Here is a 16965-nt window from a genome sequence, read left to right on the forward strand (position 1 = left end):
TAGAGTCTGTCCTAATCTGTAGAAGAATGGGGAAAGTGAGAACCAAAGAAGTTATGCCATTTACGAAGTTCCCCACAAGTCAATTTTGCCTATTAGACTTAATTTAATTTCAGTGTTCAATTATACGGCTATCCTGCTGTCTTAACAAACGATACTAATTATAGCACACTTTGGAAAGGTACATATAATGAAAAGTTAAACATTTCTGAGAAAAGCAAAATTGCTGTGAAATTCCCTTCTGTGGCTTGCAGATGAGCAAGGTGGATGGAATTCATCAGGCTGTAAAGTAAAGGAAACAAACCTAAATTACATAATCTGTCAGTGTGACCATCTCGCCCATTTTGGAGTCTTAATGGTGAGTTGTCTCTCAATCACTCCTTGATAGAATTTTGACAACTTTTATTAGATTACAGACCAGAAATATATGTGTGAACTAAGTTGTGGAAAAGTTCCACGCAAGTGGAAAAACAGCCCCCTACCTTGTTCATTCAAAGTAGAGCAAATTGAAACAAATATTTATTTTTCTCCTTATAAAATTAATGCCTGCTTGTCAAAATTCAAACATTACAGAAAAGGTCCCTATAATCCCCCTCCCAAGAGATCACCACCTTTAACACCTTTATGTATATTCTTTCAGGTTCTTTTCCTGTGTGTATATTAATATATGTTTTTGTTTTATAAAAATGGGGTCGAATTATCCATACTGTTTTTACCACTTGCTTTTCACCTAACAATATATATTGGACAGCTTTCAGGCAAATACATATCCATCTACTTAATTTTTTAAAAATACATTTATAGTATTCCATTGTGTGGATTTAACACCATGAATTTAACCAATCCCCTGTAGGTAGGCATTTGAGTTGTTACTGTTTTTCTCCGTTAAGAACAATGCTGTAATACACATTTTTATTTGTCTTCTAATATTGGTGTAAGCATTTCTGTAGACTAAATCGATGGAAGTAGAATTGCTTCCAGTTAAAATATTAAATTGTAATAGATATTGTCTAACTGCACTGTAGGGAAGTGCATATTTTTTTAGTGCTCATGGTACTTAACCAAACAAGAGTTATCTGATCAATTCGCATATCCAGGCTTAGAGCCTCGGAGTCATTGTTAACCTTTCTATCTCCTTCGTTTCCTATGGTCCTTCCCTAACATCAGGACTTGATGCGTTTTCCTTCAAAGTGTCTCTCAGATGTGTTTCCTTCTTCTCTACCCACCCTTGAGTACTTTCTTAGTTCTCCTAAGTTACTTTATTGTACATATTATATACTAGTATCTGAATGTGTTGTGTATGAGTTGTTTCTTCTACTAATGTAGAAACTCCTTGAGGGCTGAGAGTCTGTTTTATATTTTTCTTTTTTTTTTTTTTTTTACCGTATCTATTCAACAAATAAGAGGTGCTCCAATGATACTTATTGAACTTTAAGAATTTTGTTTACTCCCCTGCAAATTGGTTAGAACATTATGGCGTGAGTCCAAAGACCAGGGCCCACAGTCCAGCTCTGTCACTAACTATCTATGTGATCTTGGTCAGGTTATTTCACTTGTTTGGACCTTACATTTGTCTTCTGAAATGCGAAAGATTGGAACAGACCAGGGTTTCTTAAACTCAGCACTCTTGCTCTTCTGGGCCAAATAATTCTTTGTTGTGGGTGCCATTTTGCGCATTCTAGGATGTTTAGCAGCATTCCTGGCCTCTACCCACTAGATGCCAGTAGCACCCTCTCCAGTTGTGACAACCAAAAATGTCTCCAGACGTTGTCACATGTCCCCGGGCAGGGGCAAAATTGTGTCCAGTTGAGAACTGCCAGAGTAGACCAGCGCTTCTTAACCTTTTATGAGTCACGAAGCTCCATTACCATCTGATGAAAGCTATGGACTGTCTTCCCAGAAAGATGTATACCATTCAAATAATTTTGCATACGATTTCAGGTCTTTTATGGTCCTCAGGTTAAGAAATTACTGGTTTATGTGATCTCTAAGGTCCATTTTGTCTCTTAATTTTAAGAAAATTATTTAAGGTCTAAGGGAAAGGAACATTTTTTGATGTTCTGCGCAGTGTTTTGGGACGCTTAGTACAGATAATAATTCATTTTGTATCCCAAATTCATATCTAGTAGTTTGGTTATATGTGAAGTGTGGAACATGTTAATGACAATAAAACCAAGGACTAAATGTTTTTCCAGTACTGTTGATGGCTCTCCATGCCCTATACACAGTAAGTTGCACTAGGCATACTCAACCAACAATATACAGTGTTATCATATATCCATGTACATACTCTGGTTTTATAAGAGCTTTAACAGAGATGCTGTACATCCTGGGAACCTCCTGGTAGTGAGCACTGGAAGTGTTTTACTATAAACTTGCCCTGGCAAATGTATAAAATACAACACACTGCATTCCCTAGGATTTATGCAGGTCTGCAGTGGATGCAGTGAACGAACGGATATTAGTGCTTATAACATACGTGGAATCATATGTGGAACATATGTGGAATCTCCTCCATTTTCCTGGGAGTTGTTGCAATAGTGACATACATAGCTTTTCAGTAAGTTGGTAGAGTCTTACTCTAAATTTAATTTGGTTTGATAGATGCTACTGGCATTGTAACCTTGTTAATTTCATGTTAATTTCACAAAAAGTTTCTTATCACAATAGGGAGAGGTCAGATCCATTAGATTATGAAGTGGGCAGGTTAAAAACAAAACAAAACAACCAAGGCTCCTCTGAAAAAGAAAAAAGATTGTAATTACATTTTAAAAAAGCAAGAGCTGGGATAGGGAGGGTGGGAGGGAGATGCAAGAGGGAGGAGATATGGGGATGTATGTATATGTATAGCTGATTTACTTTGTTATAAAGCAGAAACTAACACACCATTGTAAAGCAATTATACTCCAATAAAGATGTTTTAAAAAATCTAATGACTCAGAATTACTCAAATAAATAAATAAATAAATAAATAAATAAAAAAGCAAGAGGGTTGAGATAGGAGAAGATTTCTCTAACAGGATACAAAAACACTAAGCATAAAAGAAAAAGTTGACAAATCAGACTTCATTAAAATTAAGAACTTCTTTTCATCAAAAGATACCATGAAAATAGTGAAAAGGCAAACCACAGATTGGGAGAAGATATTCACAATGCATATATCTGACGAAGGATTTGTATGCAGAATATATAAAAACTACAGAGCAAAAGGCAAAAGAAAGACAATACAGTTAAAAATGGGCAAAAGACTTGAACAAGCACCTCACAAAAGAAGATATCCATGCATAGTCCTAACCTCTACCCAAATGGCTAACAAGCATACGACAAGGTTCTCAAAATCATTACTCATCAGAAAAATGCTAATCAAAACCGCAATTATACTTTTATGCACCCACCAGAACGGCTAAAATTAAAAATACTGAAAACAGCAAGGGTCAACAAGGATATGGAAAACTACAAATGGCACAGACACTTTGGAAAATTCTTTGGCGATACTTACTAAAGATAAATATCCAACAGCTGTTGACCCAGAAATTTCACTGTTAGGGAGAGATGATTGTATATGTCCACGGAAAGATATATACAAGAATATTCACGGCAGCTTCACTTATAGTGGCCCAAAATTGGAAACAACCACAATGTACATTAACAGTTGACTTGTTGAATAACTTGTAGTATATTCATAAAATAGAATGCTTCACAGCAGTAAAAATGAATAAGCTACAGTTGGCCCTTGAACAACACGGGTTTGTTGTTCAAACAAACTGTGAGGGTTTGCTTATCTGCAGGTTTTTTCAATAGTAAATACTATGGGGACTGCATGATTCTGGGCTGGTTGAATGCGAGGATACAGAACCGTGGATAAGGAGGAGGGACAACTATAAGATATAAGCGGATTTTCGACTGCTCGGAGGGTCAGCGCCCCTAACTCCCAAGGTTCAACTATACTTCTACATGATATAATGTAATATCTAAATCTCATAGGCAGAGAGTTGAGCAAAGGAAGCAAGAAAAAGAAGAGAACATGCTGTATGGTTCCATTTATTTGAAGTTCCTAGTACAGGCAAAACTAAACCTATGCGGATAGAAGTTAAACTATTGGTTACCTCTAGTGGAGGGTATTGAATGGGAGAAGGAATGAAGGAGCCTTCTGAGACGCTGAAAATACTCTGCCTCTTGATCTGTGTGGAGGTTCCGCGGGTGTATTCATTTGTAAAGATTCATTGAGTTGCATTCTTAGGACTTGTGTACTTTACTACTTACCCCAATTTAAAAAACCCACGTACACCCAAAATGAAAATTGCAAAATTTAAATCAATAGACATATAATAGAAATGTAAAAGAATCAAAGGGAAAGATTTTTTTTTTTAATTTGGAAAATACAGGATCAGTTTTCACAAGTGCAGTTGTGATCACTTAGTGAAATTAAGGTCATATTTCCATGGTGCCAAATATCTGGGTCTTTGGAAATACCCAAGTAGCTACTTGAAATGGTTTCCATACGTCATCCTGCTATTTGGTCATATGTAGATCCAGCCTTGAGTCTGCTGAAGGAGTGGTGGGAGAATTGTAGTATCCAGGAAACTCAGTGGCATGGACATATCTACACTACCAAATGTAAAATAGATAGCTAGCGGGAAGCAGCCGCATAGCACAGGGAGATCAGCTCGGTGCTTTGTGACCACCTAGAGGGGTGGGATGGGGAGGGTGGGAGGGAGGGACACGCAAGAGGGAAGAGATACGGGGACATATGTATATGTATAACTGATTCACTTTGTTGTAAAGGAGAAACTAACATACCATTGTAAAGCAGTTGTACTCCAATAAAGATGTTAAAAAAAAAAAAAGAGAAAAAGAAACAGAAAAAAGGGGACTGCTTAGCTGAGAGAGGCTATTATTATTCCCGTCAGTGAAGGTCACCATGTTTAGAATACTTTGAGTCTACCTGGAAAGAGAGTGGGGGACTCGAAAATTCAGTACATATAAGATAATATGAATAATTTAATTTTAATAGGCAGTTCTTTTATTCTTTCACTTATTATGCAGATAAAACATGGCAATGCTTGGTCAAAAACAGAGACCCTCACATTGTGCCTTTTCCTTTAGCAAACTTCGAAAAGATCATCCTTCCAAAATCTTGATCAACCTGTGCACAGCACTACTGATGCTAAACCTGGCATTTCTGGTCAATTCCTGGTCATCATCATTTCAGAAATCGGGCCTTTGTATCACAGCCGCTGTGTCACTTCATTACTTCCTGCTCGTTTCTTTGACTTGGATGGGTCTGGAGGCAGTCCACATGTATTTTGCTCTAGTCAAAGCCTTCGACATATACATTCCCAATTATATCCTTAAATGTTGTCTGTTTGGTTGGGGTAAGTATATCTGCCATGGTCCTTGATGTCTTTGTTTCAAGCCTGTGTCTGTCTAATTCTCGCTCCATTAGACAAATTATTTGGGACCAAATGCTGTTATTATCATAGGTAAGGAGTTAAGGATTGCTTCACTGGTGTTTGGGTGGGCATTTCTTTTTCTGTCTGTATTGCTCTATAAATTCAACTTTTAACCTCTATGGTGAGGAATCGGTCCACACATATTTACTGAGCACCTGCTTGTGTGCTGTGCTAAATGCTGGATCTACAGTAGTGAAGCTGTCAGCTTTTATCCTTCCCTTTACTCAAGTTACAATCCCAGCAAATACACACGGATACAACAGCCAACACTGAGGTAGCGCTCCACGTGCCTGACGCGGTTCGAAGTGTCTCGTTTAGTCTAAGTGTCTCATACTCATTTAATCTTCACAATACCTCTCTGGGAAAGGTTTCATCATTATTCCCATTTAAGAGATGAGAATGCTGAGGCACAAAGAGATTAGGTAGTTTGCCAGAGCTTACACAGTTAGTAAGTGGCAGAACTGGGATTTGAACCAGGGAGTCTGTCTGCATAGTTTGGACTTTGACCTCTAGGATCCAGTCATATTGTTTAAGGGCCAGGGAAAAGACTTGCAAGATGTGAGAGGGTGCTGGCTCAGACATGCCCCCATTCACACCACGCCTCAGGACTGTCACCGTTCTCCTGCCCTATAGGAGAAGCCAGGTAGGAACTCAGCATGAACAGTTCCTAATTGAAATGTCATTTCATTGGTTGGTTTTCCTGCATTTCTAACTGACATGGACACCTCAGCTCTTCCCCACCCCTTGCCTATTCAAACCGGCTTTGAGGTTCAGAAAATGTGTTGGATCCATAAGAGATGTGTATTAAGTGAGATGCATAGGATACCTGGGAAGATAGATTTTATCTTCTACTGCCTTGGTGAAGACAATAGCTTTGCAATTAGCTACTCATCCTTTTAATGAGTTCATTAACGTAGTACATGCTTTCTTTGGATACACGGTTAGTGCTATTACCCATGGTAATGCAGGGAGCAGAGACGGGCAAATGCTAAACAAAGCATGATCTAAAAAATGGTTTGCGTATAGTTTGGAACCCATCAGAAATACAAAGCCAAAAGCAGTCAGTACACTCCCTTTTCTGCCTGGCAACCCTCACCTCGAGTCAACTGGAAGATTGAAAAATGTTGTGGAAGAGGCTTCATGAATAATCCAGAAGGCGGATAACCCACATCTGGCTAACTGTGCAGGGGCTGGAAATAGCACTCAAACCCCTGGCATCACTCATCTCTTTGATCTGCACATTCCACACACACTTGCTGGGGTGCAGGGGGAGGCAGGCAAGGCTAAGGCTTGGTAATTGGAGGCAGGAAAAACTTGAGGAGTGTCAAGTACACACCCAAGCCAAGGCCAAGCCAAGGTGAAGGCCTGACCGGCTCAACCAGTAAAGATACAACGAGCCGCTTTCAGACGCAGCTGATGACTTATATAGAGGGTGAAAAGACAAGTAGCTAAAGCTGCCAGCTCCCAGGTCCTTTCTTCCCACACTATAAAGAATGGCACCCGAACAAAAGAGAGCAGGATTCCCTGCTGCTGACGAGCCAGCTCTCAGGTGAAGCTATGTGGCTTCTATTGTGCAGCTCTGTTCTGAGGGCGCAGGGTGCAAAGCCCCACCCTGCCTCAGAGCCCGGGAGGCGATGAGAAGTTGCATCATGACAGCCTTCTGGAGGACGTGGGGAGAAGAGTAGGAGATGGCCTCGGAGCCCCTCCTCACGGGCCTGCCTCGTCTTCTCGAATTCGTGGAGGATCACAAGGCATTTCGCCCAAATTCAGATCAGTCGTGGTCCAAGCCTTTGCCTGCTCGGTCTCTGGATCCCTGCGAGGTTGGCCAGGGAGCCACTGCAGAGCTGGCCCGCTACAGGGAGTCTCAGAGCATTTAAATATTAGACAGATGTAATCAACTGTTAGGAAAATAAATATTAGTCTCCGTTTGTGTTTGAAGTTCTGTCTTCCTAATGCCAAAGCAACCTGTTGAGAAGGTTTCATTCCCTTATTTAAATTTCTGTCGAAGGCAGTAGATTTATTTGTCCACATTTTTTAATAACCAGTAGGCATCTTTTTTGTTTTAATTAGCCAAATGTTAACACAGCTTGGGGACTGTCTCGCAGCTTTCTTCCTAAATGCGAAACCTCCCTCCATCCCTCCCTTCCGGCCCCCAACAGGTATTTTTTTCATCTGCATTGTGCTGGGCCCTGTGCTAGGTGTGCCACGCACAGAGCAGAAGGGATTGTCCTGTTAATCACGGGATAGGACAATGGAGGATTTCTTACGAGCTAGTGGGAAGCAGCCGCATAGCACAGGGAGATCAGCTCTGTGCTTTGTGACCACCTAGAGGGGTGGGATAGGGCGGGTGGGAGGGAGGGAGACGCAAGAGGGAAGAGATATGGGGACATATGTATATGTATAGCTGATTCACTTTGTTGTAAAGCAGAAACTAAGCAATGGTATCAATGCCATAAAGTCAATAACAAAAGAAATTATTGTGGGATAGGGAGGGTGGGAGGGAGGGAGACACAAGAGGGAAGAGATATGGGGACATATGTATATGTATAGCTGATTCACTTTGTTGTAAAGCAGAAACTAACACACCATTGTAAAGCAATTATACTCCAATAAACATGTTAAAAAAAAAAGTTGCTTGGCACTCTGGGGTTTGAAACAGCTTTGGAAAGCATCTTACAAAACCCCTAAAATGTGTGCAGGTGTTATGCTCCTAGTTTAGCAGAAATACATTGTGAAAAAGAAAGAAGGCTTTTAAGTTTTGCAAATGTACACGTAATTGGATTTTTAAACCCTGTGTCTGTACTCATGTCACGTTTGGCCACTTTGACTGAACTGATTGCTTTATTATACTCGGGCTGAACTGACTGATCGTTAACTGGCCGATCTAGTCAAAATGTCAAACTAGTAACGAGCGTGGAAACAGCTCCCTTGTCAGAAAAGCACTGAAGGCTGCAGCTGATTGCCTGTGCCCTTCCTCCAAGGCGGCCTAGACCAAAAGAGACGGGGATCTAAGGGTCAGTAATGAAAGAGAGACAAATTGGCAGCCGACACTCTGAGAAGAAATGCTTTACGCGAACTTGCATTCCCATGAACTAGATGTGCCAAGTTGATTTCTGGCGCTTGTGCTATTTTTAATAACCAGTGGGTGTTGTACTGAAGCCATTGGCATGCCGTTTAGTTTAGCAGATTGGAGAGCTCCTAGAAATGTTTAACCTGGAAGAATTCACAAACATTTTGCAAACAATGGTATTTTGATGCCCGCACATCTGTGGTTCATTTAAAGTGCCTTAATGTATCAGCACCAACAGTCATTGATCAGGAGCTCTCCCACTTCCTAATGGGATGCCTTTGGCTTGCTTTCTCACTCTAGGAATCCCAGAGATTTTGGTGGTGATTATACTCAGCGTGTGAAAAGATCTGTATGGGACTCTGAGCTCAACGACTCCGTCGTAAGTACCAGCAACTCTGCTTCTCCAGTGGTGATGGTCTTGACCATCAGGGCATGGTGAGGTGCTCCCTGGCCTGGGGCTTGGTCTTGACACTGGCTTCAGGGAGGAAGTTGGCCTCAGCCTTTTTACCCCCTAACAAAGTCATGGGCGCACTGATATAATGGTTAGGTGTCTGCGCTCAGTATGACCTTGGTCAACTCACTTTACCTCTTCCTTCCACTTCCTTCTCTGGGAAACGGGGATAATAATGTTTGCTCTCCGTGTTGGGTGCAGATTAAAATGACACCATGTATATAAAGTGCTCAGCGTGTGGCCTGTTCCGTCGGTGATACATATCTGGCAGCAATGATTAATTAATGAATAGTTTATTTATCTATTTATTTATTTAATTTTTTGACTGGTAAAGAGCTCTCAAATTTATCAGTTGGGACTATAATAATGACGTAAATACAGTGCAAGAAAACATAATAAAAGAAATCGGCATTATAGACATCTGGCAGCTATCATGATTAGAAAGCTTGCAGAACTTGGGAGTTGGAGAAGCCACTATAACGAAATACTGAAACGGGTTGGAAAACATTCCTGTATTTCGACGACAAAGGTCTCCCCTGAAGAAGACTCCACCACTTTCCTTTGTAAGTTGGCTCAGCTTTGTTGTCCTGTTGTTGTTCTTTTCTTTCTTCCTTTTTCTTTGCTCTTTTTGATACATAAGCCCACTCCTTTGGTTCTCTCAACCACAGGTGCCAGAGAGTAGCTATTCAAGTTGCTCTACCTCTCCAGAACCTTCTTTTACAGGCCTGTAGAGAGTTACCATGCAGTCCTTCAGACTGCACAACCTCACTTTACACTTTGGATTGTTTTTTACTTACCCGTATCCATTCTCTGTATCGTAGCCTCTCAAGTTCTTTTTCACTGTAGAGTTCCTCTCCCACTGGACTGGAATCAAATGCACAAGGTCTTGCCCTCCAAACTTCTCCGTCTTTCATATTGAGGTGACAGTTTCCAGAGGTTGTCAAAATGCTATTGCCCCTGCCAGCAGATGCCTTGTAATTATAATTGCTTCTTATCTTTTCTCTCTCTCCCTTTTCTCTTCCCTTCCTTTTCATCTCCTCCTCCATCCTCCCTCCTTGCTTGTTTTGTGACTTAAAGGGTCCCCAGTGTGTATCTAATGGTGATTCTTCTTCAAAGATCAAAAGCAAAAGCAAAACCAGAACAAAACCAACTCCACTCCCCCTGGAAAAAGCCCTTTCATATGTGAATTTGTTAGTAAGAGGCAGACTGCTCTAAGAGCTTTTAAAAAATAATTATATTTTGAAGAAGTAATACATGCACACGGTAGAAAATTCGAATGTACAAAAGGGTAGAGGATGAAAAGTAAAGTCCACTCCCAACACCAAGCTTCCCAGTTTCTGTCCCTTTTTTTTTTTTTTTTTTTTTGCTGTACGGGCCCAGCCGCTCCACGGCATGTGGGATCTTCCCGGATCGGGGCACGAACCCGTGTCCCCTGCATCGGCAGACGGACTCTCAACCACTGTGCCACCAGGGAAGTCCCCCAGTTTCCATCCCTTGATGCAACTCTTATTACCAACAATTGAATTTGCGTAGATATTCTCTTGTACACTTTGTCACCCAAATAGTAGATATACACTGTTTCGTACTTAACAATATGTCTTGGAGATGATTCTCTAACCAAATATATAGTGCAGCCTTCTTAAAAGAGTTTTCTATAGCCTCTTTTAATGCTGAAGATGATATTCAGGGAAACTTAAGTTTTTTTGTTTTTTTGTTTTTTTGACCACGAAGTTGAACGTCTTTATCGTTATAAGCCACAGACATTTTGCAAGGAATGCCCAATTCATTGCACTTCAGATTGGCTAATAAACACGTGCAGGAATGCAGCAGCAATATTTATTAAATCGAAAATCTTTTTGAAAATTTATTTTTAAAAAATATTTATTTATTTATTTTGGCTGCGCTGGGTCTTAGTTGCAGCACGCAGGATCTTTAGCTCCAGCATGCGGACTTCTTAGTTGCAGCACGCGTGCGGGATCTAGTTCCCCGACCAGGTCTCAAACCGGGGCCCCCTGCATTGGGAGCGGGGAGTCTTACCTACTGGACCACCAGGGAAGTCCTAAAAATTTATTTTCTTGAAGTAGAGTTGATTTACAGTGTTGTGTTAATTTCTGGTGTATGGGAAAGTGATTCAGTTATACATATATATAATAGTTTGCATTCGCTAATCCCAAACTCCCAATCCATCCCTCCCCCAGCCCCCCTCCCCCTTGGCAACCACAAATCTGGGGAACCCTAAGTATTAGATTCTATTAGGGAAATTAAATGCTTTCCCCCTACTCCCTTGTGACCCACACAAACTCACATACACATGAAAGTATCCACACCAACATGAACAATATGACCACAGGGGATATTCCTAGCTCTGGAAAAGAGGTCTCAGCTAAGTTGACACACAGTTAAATTAGTGAAGCTTGCCTATGTTCAAAAATCAGAGGTAATGCATGTAGTAATTGGAAATGTTATGAGATGAAGTATCTGTTCATATAAATCACTGCATAATTCTTCTTTAATAGAAACTGTAAAGCCATTAATCAATCCAGTGGCCAGTGTTGCCTTTTGGAGTTCAAACCTCTAGCTGTGGTGTGGGGTTGAAAATAAACATCATATTTAAAAGCAATACAGTTAGAGCTGTCTTCTTTTGGTTGAATTTTCATTAACTCTGATGATCTCATCGCTATTTGATATAGCAGTCCAAAAAGCCAGTCATTACCCATGTCCTTTCACTGTGAAATTTATCATGCAAAGCAGAATTTATCCTGCAAATAAAAGCTCAGGTGTAAGCCACTTCGGGGGGAATTACATAACTTGTTTTTCTGCTATTGAGGAAGAGAATAGCCTCCCAGGGAATTGGACTGAGAGGTTTCTGCATGTGTAGGGCAGAAATATCCTGTAGGATTTTTAACTTGACCCTGGGAAGAACCCTGGACCGGGGCTCAGGAGACTGGGGTTGTGGTCTGTCAAGTTGGTTTACACTCTAGGCCTAGGTGTTCTCGTGTGAAATGAAACTGACTCAGTGACCCTCAGAGTCGCATTCAAAACAGGAGTTTATGGGGCTTCCCTGGTGGCGCAGTGGTTGCGGGTCCGCCTGCCGATGCAGGGGACACGAGTTCGCGCCCCGGTCCGGGAAGATCCCACGTGCCGCGGAGCGGCTGGGCCCGTGAGCCACGGCCGCTGAGCCTGCGCGTCCGGAGCCTGTGCTCCGCAACGGAAGAGGCCACGACAGCGAGAGGCCCGCGTACCGCCAAAAAAAAAACCAAAAAAAAAAACCCAGGAGTTTATGTTTCTCCACCTCACAATGGCCTTCTCTCCTCCGCCAAAAAAAAAAAAAAAAAAACCAAAAAAAAAACCCAGGAGTTTATGTTTCTCCACCTCACAATGGCCTTCTCTCCTTGGTCTCTTCCAGTTTTTGGATTAAAGATGATCCTGTCTTTCACATCTCAGTGGTGGCTGATTTTTGCCTCGTATTTCTCATGGATCTCTCCACGTTCTGCACTGTTCTTGCTCAACCGAATTCCATGAAATCCCAAAGCCAGAAGACTCGGAAGATGATCCTGCATGACCTCAAAGGCACAACCAGCCTGACATTCTTGCTTGGCCTCACCTGGGGGTTTGCCTTTTTTGCCTGGGGAGCTGTGAGGATCCTTTTCTTGTATCTTTTTGCCATTTTTAACACTTTGCAAGGTAACTGTTGCTTCTCTGTACTTTCTCTGGCTAGCTAAACCTCCATCAAAGTTTCTGCTGCTTTGGGAAATCTTACCTTTAGTATTCAGTAGTGTTTTAAAGGAGGAAAAAATAATCCAAGAGGCCTCTGCTGTCAGTGACTGACAGGTAGCCACTAGAAACATTGGCTAGATGTTAGGGCTTCATTAAATGAGCCCACTCTCTCTTACTCAGGGGTGTAGAGAGAAATCCAGATAGCTAACTCAACTCCAGCTAGTTGGCCGTGTCTCTATCGGACACTGATTGGCAGCACACCCCACGGTATTCATTACATCAACACATTGTGCTCGTAAGTGTACAGATTCACACCTGTGTTGACATTCTGAAGACATAATCCCATGGAACATAGCCATTACTGGACAGTAGAAACATTAAACTGTTGACCCCATAGACTCTGGCTGCATCAGATATCCTCATATGGTGGGAAGGAGCCAGGTTAGGAAATGGTAGAGCCATAGAGAATCGAACGTGGAGAGCAAAGAGCACTGGGCCACGGCAAGAAGCCAAGGTTCTGGTCTTGGTTTTGCTACAAATCAGTCTTAAAAAAGTCACCACAGCTGGTTGAATTAGATGATCCTAAACTAATGACTCTGTAGCTCTTTAGGCTCCTGTCTGTTTTCTGGTGAAAGGAACAAATGATTAATGAAGTTATTAAATGGTAGGCCAAAGATGGCATGAGAAGCAAAAGGTAGGGCTCTGGTTAATACACCTCTGAGTAATTGCTGCTGTTCGTTAAAATCCGATGTTGCTTATTGGAACATCTTGGCAGTATGATTTCCTGGGGGTCTCAAAGTACACCCCACGCTCTTATCCTCAAGTTTGGCCCAGCTCATTTGGGGTACTGGGGCAGGCTGTGAGTTGACTTGGGCAGTCCATTGAGTTAAGTTCTCCCTTATTGCTCTCAACTACTTATTCATTCAATAAACCCTTTTACCAGAGTACAGGGAACTGGTGGTCCCCTAGGGTGATTCCGCAAGAAAGAGTTCTATGGTCAAAGAAATTTGGGAAATGCAGAAAACTACCCCTCCCCATTCTTGAAATGACACAATGTTCATTAGCATGGTACAAGCTCTGAGAAATTCTGCCCGTGGGGGGGGGGAGGGGGGCGGACTTTAAACATTTGTTTTAAATTTAACATTTAAAAACCCTCAGAATCCTTTGTTATTGTGGTTGTTAACCCCTGAGGAACCTTGGGAAATATGAGTTGCTCTGCAGTTAATATAGGCCAGGCATTGGCAAGGTGCTGCAGGGCATGGGGGAAAAATCCAAAATAAAGTATACTCTTGGACGGCAATTCCTGTGATTCAAGAAACCATCTCATTTTAGAGCAATGCAGTGTATCAATTGGAACTTTTGTCCCACTGGATTCCACCAACCTTACACAGTCAATTCGGACTGGAATATAAAGAGACACAAAATATGCTGTTCTTCGTCCATGTGCCATCTTTATTCCTTCTGACACTAGGGGCAGAATTTTTAGGAGCTCGCCACACTACTGTCACATGGTTTCCTTTGAGGCTACCAGCGCTTGGTTGTATCTTAGATCGCCCACCGAGGCCCCGGTGACGGTTCTACACTTTACCCCTTGACTCTACCTGGCCTCCACTGAGATAGCCTGGTCTCAGTAGCATGATGCTTTGAGAACGAAGCTGCCTTGCTCTAGAATGTGGACAGAGGTAGATTCGTGAACTAGGTGCCTGTGTGGATTTCTTCCTAAGCAGTAACTCCAGGCTACTCTTGGGCTCACGAGTTCTGAGGAGAAACACACTCAACCTTATGGAAAGAGGGGTTAAAGGAATAGCTGACAAAAGAACCAGAAAGCAAAGAAGTTTAGAGCTTAAAGCGGGGGAGGGGTGTTTTGCAAAAACAGCGTGTGCTCCATTCCTGTGGTGGAAGGAGAGAGTCATGTCTAAGCGGGAAGCCTGGATGGGTAGATGCAGAATCCAATGGGAGATCTCCTGAGGACGAAAACCAAAGCCCAGATCCAACAGCAACAGAGCCAAGCTGTCTCCGTCTGTCAGATGCGCTTTATGTCAATCAAGCACCAAGCCTTGCTAGTTCCTAGTCCCGCCTACAAGGTAGAATGTGCCATCTTGCAGAAGGGGGTGTTTTCAGAGCTCTGAGTTTCAAACTCGAGTTCCACAGACACACACACACACACACACACACACACACACACACGTCCCAAATATTCAAAACAAGAATGCAATGAAACAAGTGAACAGATTAGCCATTTCAAAGACAGATGGCACGTTTGTAATTCTGGCTGAAGGGGGTTGCCCTGTGGTCAAGTGTGAAAAAATGATGCTCTTGATGAGCCATTTCTGAAGGAGGGAGGCACAAATAAAAATGCAGGTGACAAAAACCTGACATCTTCCCTCCTGCCTATGTGCTAGTGAGTAAGCAGATCAATCTGTTATTGGAAAGAAAAAGGAAGGCTCTCAGGAAGCAAGGGCGAGCTGGCAGGCAGCTCATTGGAATTCACAGAATAACCTTTAAGTCTGAGAACTAGCTAAACTCCATGCAGGAAATCAGAGCAGTAAGAGGGGCTGGTTGTCACGGTGGCCCTTGCTCCTGCTGAAGCTGGAGGAGTTTTACCTGCTTGGAGACTGGGATTTGCTCTCAGAAAAAGAGTGAAGGCTGCTGGCTTCCTCACCACTGTTGTTTGGTTACAAATGGAGATAAAGCCCTCAGGGGAGGTAGTGGGACTGGTCGCTTGTCGCCGTTTAGCCTCCAGATTGCTGCCTCCCACCTGGAATCAGAGAGTGTCAGTGCTGGGGCCAGGAAAGCCAGACCTTCCCAATCCAGCTTCCAATCAAGTGACAGGAAGTCACAAGCCACCACTTGAAACTTCCTAGAGACAGAGAGCTCCCCACTCCATAAAGCAGAGAGTTTAACGTCCCTTTTCTTTCTTTTTTTAAATTGAACTATAGTTGCTGTACAACATTGTATGTTACGGGTGTACGGTATAGTGATTCACAATTCTTATAGGTTACACTCCATTTAGAGTTATTATAAAATATTGGCTCTATTCCCTGTGTTGCACGATATATACTTATAGCTTATTTATTTTACGCATAGTACTTTGTACCTCTTAGTCCCCTACCCCTCCCTCTCCCCGCTGGTAACCACTAGTTTTAATGTGTCTTTTTAAAAATTTGAAATATATTTGACATATAACATTGTGTAAATTTAAGGTGTACAACGTGTTGATTTGACACATTGTATATTGTAATACAATTGCCATTGTAGCTTCTAATCAGCTCTGAATCTTATCTGGGTCATCCTTTCCTGGGGGGTGGGTTGGAGAGAGAGAGAGAGAGAGAGAGAGAGAGAGAGAGAGAGAGAACAATGTCTTTTATAACCTAATCTTGGAAGGGACATGCCATCACTTCTGCCATATTGTATTGGTACAACATGGGAGGAGACTACATAAGGATGTGAATGGCAGGATGTGGGCATCATTGAGAGCCATCTCAGGCTGGTTCCCATTGCAGACCTTATCTCTGAAGCTCTAGGACAGACAGCAGCCCAGGAGGAAAACTGTGGTTGACATGAGACCTTGATACAGACCTTCTTGCTAGCACTGCCATTGAGAGGGACGCTAGAAAGGTGACCTCAGAAAGCTAGTAATGGCCTTGGGGTTCCTTAGAAGAAGTATTGATGGTGACAAGAGTAGGCTTGAGTCTAGGCATTGGTGACAGCGAGTGAAAGAAGCTGAAAAAGACTGACCTTCTTCCCCTGGCTAGGGTTCCTCCTTTTTGGGTTCCACTGGGTAATGAAGGAGCATGCGTGTGGTTGCGACTGGATACTGGTAAGATGCCATTTGGGGTAAGGTATTGAATTTACAGGTTTTCCAAACTGATGAGATTTACTTGTCTCCTGACTTGAGTTCATATACCATCAGCATCAAACGGAGGCCGTTTCCACGTCAGGAAAAAGATTTGTACTTTTGTGCGGAGATGAATGAAGTCAGGTGAAGGATGTGACTTCGGCCACATTTTAACATAGTGAAGCTTCGCTTTTGGCCCAGATTCCTTGGACTGCTTGTCCTTGCTGTCACTTAGGTCTCAATTCAATGAAAAGAACATCGATTGAGTGCCTACGGTGTTCCGGGCACTGGGTCACAGGGGCTTTCTGGCCTGTAGCCAACAGGTGACTGAGCAGATGCCTGGCTGGTGGGCAGCCCAGATGGACCAGTGGCCCTTCCTGCGCGGTGGGAGGTGTAGTGGACTCTGGTGTTGCCTCTGAGAATATCTCCAGTTCAGGCA

General features: G+C 42.4%; 1 protein-coding gene across 1 annotated transcript in view; it reads left to right on the top strand.

Moving 5' to 3' along the window:
* The window catches only part of ADGRG4 (adhesion G protein-coupled receptor G4), a 115534-nt gene that overhangs the window by 63058 nt on the left and 35511 nt on the right, over positions 1–16965 (top strand). The window contains 6 exon segments of the mRNA XM_028482340.1: positions 252–355; positions 2417–2482; positions 2484–2557; positions 5104–5372; positions 8821–8899; positions 12378–12655. Coding sequence (XP_028338141.1) covers positions 252–355; positions 2417–2482; positions 2484–2557; positions 5104–5372; positions 8821–8899; positions 12378–12655 — 870 coding nt within the window.

The sequence above is a fragment of the Physeter macrocephalus genome, chromosome 21 (genome assembly GCF_002837175.3).
Source record: "Physeter macrocephalus isolate SW-GA chromosome 21, ASM283717v5, whole genome shotgun sequence".
NCBI classification, from domain to species: domain Eukaryota; kingdom Metazoa; phylum Chordata; class Mammalia; order Artiodactyla; family Physeteridae; genus Physeter; species Physeter macrocephalus.